The sequence below is a fragment of the Astyanax mexicanus genome, chromosome 6 (assembly GCF_023375975.1).
Source record: "Astyanax mexicanus isolate ESR-SI-001 chromosome 6, AstMex3_surface, whole genome shotgun sequence".
NCBI lineage: Eukaryota > Metazoa > Chordata > Actinopteri > Characiformes > Acestrorhamphidae > Astyanax > Astyanax mexicanus.
This window is the reverse complement of record NC_064413.1, coordinates 56,582,501-56,591,520: the sequence shown is the minus strand read 5'-3', so window position 1 is coordinate 56,591,520 and position 9,020 is coordinate 56,582,501. Positions and strand designations below refer to the sequence as shown.

General features: G+C 36.2%; 1 protein-coding gene across 1 annotated transcript in view; it reads left to right on the top strand.

Moving 5' to 3' along the window:
* Positions 1-358: 358 nt before the first annotated feature.
* Positions 359-9,020, top strand: part of dnah3 (dynein axonemal heavy chain 3) — an 80,567-nt gene continuing 71,905 nt past the window's right edge. Inside the window, exons 1-6 of the mRNA XM_049480297.1 lie at positions 359-730; positions 3,018-3,113; positions 5,155-5,350; positions 7,052-7,106; positions 7,433-7,592; positions 7,679-7,868. Of these exons, the coding sequence (XP_049336254.1) occupies positions 713-730; positions 3,018-3,113; positions 5,155-5,350; positions 7,052-7,106; positions 7,433-7,592; positions 7,679-7,868 (715 nt within the window). The 5' untranslated portion in view covers positions 359-712. The remainder of the gene's footprint in view (positions 731-3,017; positions 3,114-5,154; positions 5,351-7,051; positions 7,107-7,432; positions 7,593-7,678; positions 7,869-9,020) is intronic.

The following is a 9,020-nucleotide window of genomic DNA, read 5'->3' as shown; positions in this document are numbered from 1 at the left end:
ATGTACAGAAATTTGAGCTGCATTTTAATGTATGAAAAGTGCTTTAAAAATAAAGTTTATTATTGTTATATTATTATTATTATTGTATATTATATATTACATAATCTATATATTTTTTATTGTTCAGGACCGCAAAAAAAATTTAAAGTTAATTCGGCTGTAAAATGTGTTTTTTTTATAGTTCTCTATGATCTGAAGTCTGATAAAAAGTTATTTTATTTAATTTTGAGATGTTCAGTATTTAAGCTCCACCCACTCTCACTTCAGCCCCGCCCCCGTTCCCATGGGCACGCGCGACCGGTAGGACCCGCATCCTATCGGCGGGAGTGTTTGGAGTCAGGTGTTTAATCCGGGTATTTCTCCAATACCTGTAAACTCAGGCGCTCAGATCCGAGTCACAGAGTGAGCAGGGCGGGGTGATACAGGGCGCGCGCTCAGAGAGAGAGAGTAATCTGTGTTCACTCCGGGCTCGAGCTTCTACAGCTCACTCTCTCTCACTCCAAACACTCCGCCGCCGCTCAGCGTCACCGGGGCAACCGCGAGCGCGTGCTCTGATTGGCCGGCCAGAGCCAGGCGCGCGATGCTGATGGACAGAGGGGGCGGGGCCTGACCAATGCAGCTCTAACGTTTTTGGATAATTAAAAACAAACAAACAAACAAACAAATAAACAGCAGGAAGGATAGAGAGAGATCCGGACTGAACTGGATACAGATGGAGCGAGTCCAACAGGTAAGACTCTTAATTCAGTTTAATTCAGTTTTATTTCAGTTTAAATTCAGTTATCACTTAGTTCAGCCTTATTCTAATTAACTATATCAGTCAGATAACTTAAAAACAATGTTCAGCCTGATAAACGACATTACATAACTATTAATTAACATTATTTGGTTGCTTTCAATTTTTAATTTAATATTAATGATGGAAAAACAACCTTAAAACACCTTTTATTTAACATTGTCTAACAACCATTAGTGTTTTTTTTTTCTTTTTTTGTCTTGAACGACTATGTCCTTTATTGTTAATTTACATAGTGTTAATTATTTTTTAAGTTGCTGTAGACAAAAGCATCTGCTAAATGTAATGTAGTGTAGTGTAATGTAATGTAATTCAATTTAATGTTAATGTAATGTAGTGTAGTGTAATGTAATGTAATTCAATTTAATGTTAATGTAATGTAATGTAGTGTAGTGTAATGTAATTCAATTAAATGTTAATGTAATGTAGTGTAATGTAATGTAATTCAGTTAAATGTTAATGTAATGTAGTGTAGTGTAATGTAATGTAATTCAATTAAATGTTAATGTAATGTAATGTAATTCAGTTAAATGTTAATGTAATGTAGTGTAGTGTAATGTAATGTAATTCAGTTAAATGTTAATGTAATGTAGTGTAGTGTATCAATTCTGACATTAAATCAACAACACAGACTTTAAATTGTTGGAGTTTTTTTCTGTTTTTATTTTTTTAGTGCTGTCAAGCGATTAAAAATATATCAAATTAACATTATATAATAATAAAATTAATAGTATAACTATATTATCAGCCCTTGGGCTTTTATTATGAAGCTAAAACGGCAATTAGTCTATGCTAACTGCTAATGTTATCTGACGATGCTAATGACTATCCGCTGCTAACAGACTGCTGATATTAATGGAGATTGCTAACGGCTAATGAGTGATGCTAACTGTTTACAGAGCTAAATAATTGCTGTTTTTTATTATTATAATGATGTTACTTTGCTGTGAGAATACTAGCATGTAATTTAGTAACAGGCTTAATACTACCCTCAGGATTAAAATATCTATCTGGTGATGCTAACGGCTATCTGGTGATGTGAGAACACCGGCATGTAAATAACAACTTAATACTACCCTCAGGATTAAAATATCTTAACAATTATATCATCATTATTGAAATAATATCTTTATTGCAATAAATATTGACATCATATTAATGTCCCTATCTGTAAGTTATAAATGCGTATATCGCCATCCGTTATATTCATGATTAGAATAGCACTACTAAGGTAAATGTATGAATAAAATTGCAGTACTAATGTAAGTTTCCTAGTTAGTTAATGTAAATGTGTGACTAGGATTGCAATGCTAAAATTAATTCCTGATTAGTATAGCACAGCTAATATAGCTGTATATGCGAATATATCGTGCTGAGTTATTAAAATGTTACGTGTTTATGTGTTTTGTTTGTTAATTGCTTTAGTTTAAAAAGTAAGGCATAAGTACATTTACTCTATGCAATTTTTTGTCAGTCGTGAAAAAGGTAAATTAAATGAAAATGGTGCAAAATGTTTGTTTTACAAACCCAAATATGAGCTTGTGTCCATGGGAATAGAGCTGAAATAAAACTTTAATGCTGGAAAAGCTTGAATCTTGTAAGTTTGGGAATATCTCTAGATTTTTATCTCTACCTTTATTTAAAGTATGAAATGATTTTTATACTAAAACAATCCTGAGACCAGTGTTTCTCAGGGCTACAGGAGATCTGCCCCCAGGGTTAATGTGGAAACACAGAGTCTGAGGCCGTTCTGTTACTGTCTGTGTTCCTTAGGGACAGAGAGATTCAATTACAGCTAATTAAACCTGAGAGAACAGGTTCTACACACTGTATACTGTATTTAACCTGTTCACAGAGCACCTTCATATATAGGGGGGGTGAAAATAGTGTTATAAATTCAAGTATTGGGATATTTTGTTTTGCAGTGCTGTATAATTTATTTTAAGTATTAATTCTTAAGTTTTGTATTTTTTTTAATGATTGTTATAATGTATAGGTGTATTAACAGTGTTGTACTTTGTTGTTAGATGCCTCTGCTCTAAATGTATGAAAATAAGAGTTTTCTTTTACTCAGATTTTATACATATATGTATAATAGTCAGAAGTTAAATCAACATAAATACTGTGAGAATCAGTAGAAGTGTTTACCTGCAATTAACTCTATATAATTACTATATATAGTAATCCAAGTGTGTGTGTGTGTGTGTGTGTGTGTGTTTAGTCCGTTAAGATGGAAGATGACTCCATGCCCAGCTCGAGTCCAGGATGTGCCTTACCTTCACTCCCATCTACAGCAGCACCTTCACAACTCTACCAGGTGTGTGTTTGCTCTTTATATCTATATGTTTGAGTAAAATGAACATTGTAGTTTTATTCTATAAACTACAGACAACATTTCTCCCAAATTACAAATAAAAATATTCTCATTTAGAGCATTTATTTACAGAAAATGAGAAATGACTGAAATAACAAAAAAGATGCAGAACTTTCAGACCTCAAATAATACAAAGAAAACAAGTTCATATTCATAAAGTTTTAAGAGTTCAGAAACAATCAATATTTGGTGGAATAATCCTGGTTGGTTTTTAATCACAGTTTTTTTCATGCATCTTGGCATCATGTTCTCCTCCACCAGTCTTACACACTGCTTTTGGATAACTTTATGCTGCTTTACTCCTGGTGTAAAAATTCAAGCAGTTCAGTTTGGTGGTTTGATGGTTTGTGATCATCCATCTTCCTCTTGATTATATTTATAGAGGTTTTTAATTTGCTAAAATTAAAGAAACTCATCATTTTTAAGTGATCTCTTATTGTTTCCAGAGCTGTATATATAAAGCGAAAAAAAAGTGAAAAGTAAAAAACATAAATCCAAGTCTACATGGTCCTGTATGGAAAAAAGTATTTGACCCCTAAAATCTGATAACTGGTTGTTCTACCTTTAGAAGCAACAACTGCAATCAAGTGTTTGCAATAAACCTTTTAGATAATTTGAAATGTTTTAATTCATACACATTTGGAGGATTTTCCAGCAAAAATGTCCTTTTCAAGATCATCTACAGAAGGGGTCGGCAACCTTTGACACATGGAGTGCCAACTTTAACATTTCTAGTCAATGAGTGTGCCACTATCAACAATAATAAATAATAAAAAACACACACAAACTAAGGGAATATGTTCTACAAATTTGGATTTTTTTTACATAGAAAATGTGCTTTAAAAATAAAATTATTATTATTATTATTACTATATATTTTTTTTTTTGTGTAATCAGAATAACAGTGAGTCCAGCTCTGAATTAACGTGGCTTTATAGATAAGCGTAACTTGCACTGAATGAATGCCTTGCCTACCAGCGAGTGTGATCCCTGTCCTTGCTTTTCTTGGCTGAGCTTTCTTATCTGGGGGTTGTAGTTTGTCACTTTCAATCGTAAATATGACTCGAAATTGTCCGTCGTCAAACAGCTGTGGATAGGGCTGAGCACACTTTTCATGTGCGAAAATACCTGCTCACACAGGTAGGTTGAGCCGAACACTGACACAAGGCCAATGCAATGCTCTTGAGATGTCCAGCGTGCCCACAGTGGCGAGCTCTTCAGCTGCATCTTCACGTCCTGTCCATCCATCCAGTTGATCAGAGCTGCGATACACAAAACCATAGTCTTCCATCCAGGAGGGCTGAAATGCCCTAGCTTTGTTTTTTAAGCCGGAGGCTCTGTCATCTCTTGTAACGCTATTAGGTGGGCTAACTGACTTTGATTAGGCTAAATTTAAATATGGGTCTGTGGGAAAGTGGGCGGGAGCTGAGTGCAGTGCGTTGAGGAGCAAATTCGATTGGAGGATTGTGCTGTCAGTCTGATTTTTTTTTGCTGATGCTGGTCCAGCGTGTCGCGTGCCAGTGATTATGCCTTGGCGTGCCAGCAGGTTGCCGACCCCTGATCTACAGCATCTCAATCGGATTCAGGTCAGGACTTTGACTAGAGCGCTCCAAAGTCTTTACTCTGTTTTTCTTCAGCCAGTCAGAGGTGGATTTGCTGGTGTGTTTTGGGTCATTGTCCTGCTGGAGAACCCAAGTTCATTTCAGCTTGAGGTCACGAACAGATGGCCTGTTATTCTCCTTCTGGACTTTTTAATAGACAGTGGAATTTATGGTTTTGTCTTTGACTAATATTTAAATTTGTTTTTTTGAATTTTGAAGTGGTCTTTTCATTATTTATGGAAACCTATATATGTGTATGTATATATTGTTTATTAACTCCCATGTAAAAACATCATGCAAACCTATGTATTTTTTAACTCACCTGAACTCAAAATGAGATTAATTTATTGTATTCTATCCTCTGTTTGGGTTTTAATGTGCAGATGATTCAGCAGAGCCACCAGTTCCCTCCCCTCATGCAGAACACGTGCCGGACCCTCGCCGTGCCGTATAAAGAGGTGTGGCACTGCCGGACCCCCAGCGAGTCCATCGCCAACAACTACAGCCCTCGAGCTCAACACCTGAAGATCCCACACCTGCAGCACAGACACACACCGACACGCCCCTCAACTGCTGCCTGTATCCTCTTTATCTCACACACACACACACACACACACACACACACACACAAATAGAGCTTTAAAACTTGTTTAAAAAATTTTGGTACCCAAACATTACATTTTTTGATTCCATTTTCAAGTAAAAATTATTCTTAACTGAAATAGACATTAGTGATCATATTCTCTTACTGTACATTTCAGTTCTTTTTAAAAAAGGTCAGCATTAAATTAGCAAATCATTTAAAAATGTATTATAATCAAGTCAAGCCAAGTAGTTTTATTGTCAGTACTGCATATGTACAGGACATACAGAGAATTGAAATTACGTTACTCTCCTTCCCAATTTTACAGCAAGTACAGATAATAGATATAATAAAGGAGAATGGGAGACACTATGAGTACAATACAGCAGGAACACAAATAGACATACATGAGACAGAAACAAGGTGCAGTGGTGTGGGGGAGAAATAGATATATAAATATAAGTAAAAAGAAATAGATATATAATATAAAAGAGTGGGAGACACTATATGTACAAAACAACAATAACACAATAAACATACGTAAGACGGAAGACAATAGTGCAATATTGATGGTGATTGAGATGGAATGACAGTATAAATAGAACCCGTATAACAGTAGGGTATATAGCTTATATATACCCTATGGTATATAGCTTAAGGCTGGTAAAGTGAATGAGTGCGTAAAGTACTTAAAGTTCACAGTTTATGGGGAATTAAAGTGTGTATTGACAGTGCAGTATATCAGTAGTGCAGGTATTGGGTCTGTAGTGCAAGTCCGATTGGAAAGGTTCCAGTACTGTGTGTATTGTAGTGCAGAGTTTCAGAGTTAATCAGGCATCACGCTAGTTCCCTGTATTATTGTGAGGGGACAGTAATGATAGTTTAGGTGGTTTAGGTTTAGGTCTGACAGACTAGAGCTTTTTTACTGTATTATAATGTCTTAGATATATGGGGGGGCTGTACGAGAGAGACACAACGCGAATGTGCTGGAGAGCAAGCGAGAGGCTCAGGCAGCTGATGGTAAGCTGCAAGACAGGGATTCAAACCATTTGAATCTCCCGATCACAGTGGCAGCACTTTAGACCTTTGGACCACTCGGAGCCCCTCTGTGGGTTTTAAAGCCTATTTCAGGAGTGTTTACAGGTGTAAAAGCTCATGCTGTAAATATGTTAATATTTGTAAAATCCAGGTAACATTACGAGGCTGGATGAAGCAGAATCTGTGCTGTTTTCAGACGATAGCTAATCCAAAAAAAAAGTCATGGGTATTCTTGCTCAGCTTGTCTGAAGAAGATATTTCCTCACTTTACTTATGTTTCTGGTGACTGTAGGCGTTGTAAACTCACACGACTGTCAACGACCAATTGTATTTTTATAGTTTTATAGTTATTGTGATATGTTTTTACGACAAAAGCTGCAAAAACACTGAATAACAGAAAACTCAGATTGCTCTTCACACTAAAGACTGTGATTACATAACGTAAAAAGCTGGAGGCAGAGTGAGGCAAAGTTCCACACACACACACACACGCTAAAATACTGTATTTTTTATCCTGCGAAAAATTAGTACAAACTCAAATTGCATTAAAACTTTTATCAAATGTATTAATCCCCATCAATATCAGGATATTCACCAGCCCTACTGCACACTAATACCTAATAAACACTCCTGCTGTTCTCCTTAACCTGTACTATTAGTCAGGTGTTCTTCTGTAGCAGAGAAGAGACCAGAACTATCCTCACAAACAGTCAGGTATATCACCACACACACACACACACACACACATACACACACACCAATCAGCCACAACATTAGAACAATATGCAGATCAATTAATCAATAACACCGCCCCCCTGCTGAAATGCAGCCATCTGCGTCAGCCCAATCAACTCTCCCTCCTGCCCCGCCTCTAAACCCATACATCACCCAGTGCCAATCCGAAACTACCCCTTCCATTTTTTTAGCCCTTTTTATATATGAGCTGAGGGTGGAGTCTTCTAAAATCAGGAGCTTTAGTTACCCTTTAAGTCCCGCAAGACCACTAACTACTAAATGATGTTCACGTTTCTGTTCTACAGGTGGGCCCCTGCTGGCCCCTCCCCTTCCACACCTGAGTACAGCAGGTGTGTGGCCTCAGGTAGTCAGGCTTTAACCCCAGACCAGCAGCTGGAGATCCTGAGGGCCCGGGAGGAGCAGGAGAGGAGGACAGTGACCGAGCCCACAGAGAAAGACTTAGAGGTCAGGGTCTCTTTTATCTACACACACTATGGTCCAATCACGTTTCAGATCTCACCGTTTTCTCCTTTTATATGAAAAATCTTTAGAGGTTCCTGTACTACATCAGAAACGGGATTCAGGACCACATGCTCACCCCTCAGCCGCCTCAGGACATCACCGACACCCTGCAGCTCCTGCCCAGCCATCTCCAATCAGAGCTCAGCGTCAGGGGTCAGCGGGCGGAGCTTCTAGAGGAGATCCAGACTGACTACGCCTTCGCCATCCGCAGGAGCATCGGTGAGCTGCTCCGCCCTAACCTCGGCATGACGTAACTCAGTACTTATTAGCATTTAGCTTCATTAGCTTAGTAGCTAAGGTATGAGCTTTATTTACTCATTATTTACATACACCTATAGTGCTAATTGTTCTAGTATATGCATTAATTAGTCATTAGCTACATTAACTTCATATCTATAGTGCTAATTGTTCTAGTATATGCATTAATTAGTCATTAGCTACATTAACTTCATATCTATAGTGCTAATTGTTCTAGTATATGCATTAATTAGTCATTAGCTATATTAACTTCATATCTATAGTGCTAATTGTTCTAGTATATGCATTAATTAGTCATTAGCTACATTAACTTCATATCTATAGTGCTAATTGTTCTAGTATATGCATTAATTAGTCATTAGCTACATTAACTTCATATCTATAGTGCTAATTGTTCTAGTATATGCATTAATTAGTCATTAGCTATATTAACTTCATATCTATAGTGCTAATTGTTCTGGTATATGCATTAATTAGTCATTAGCTATATTAGCTTCATAACTATAGTGCTTACTGTTAGTAATTGGTGCATATATTAGAACAATTAGCACTATAGATATGAAGCTAATGTAGATAATAACGAATTGATGCATATATTAGTTCTGAAATATGCATTAATTAGTCATTATCTACATTAACTTCATAACTATAGTGCTATTTGTTCTGGTATATGCATTAATTAGTCATTAGCTATATTAGCTTCATAACTATAGTGCTATTTGTTATAGTATTAAGAGTTCTCCACCTTAGCATTTTGGTTCTCTCCTGTTTGCAGCTACTTTTGTCATCTTGTTAAAAAGTCTACATTTATGTCATTTAATCTAATATTATATATATATTTTAAACTGACGTTGGTGATGTGTTATGATTGTGACTGTAGCAGTGGATAAAATATCATAAACGTATAGGAGCATAACGTATATTTTTATTCAAGTTTTTTTTAAACTATCCACGGACAACTGATTTTGTAGGGAATATGCCAGCATATTATCATTAAATTAATACAAAATAAAATAAACCTGTAAAAAAAACCTTACATGTTTGCAAAGGACCTTCTGATAATATTATTAATTTCCAACAGAGTTAGTGCATTTCTTAGTGGGAAGTTTTCAA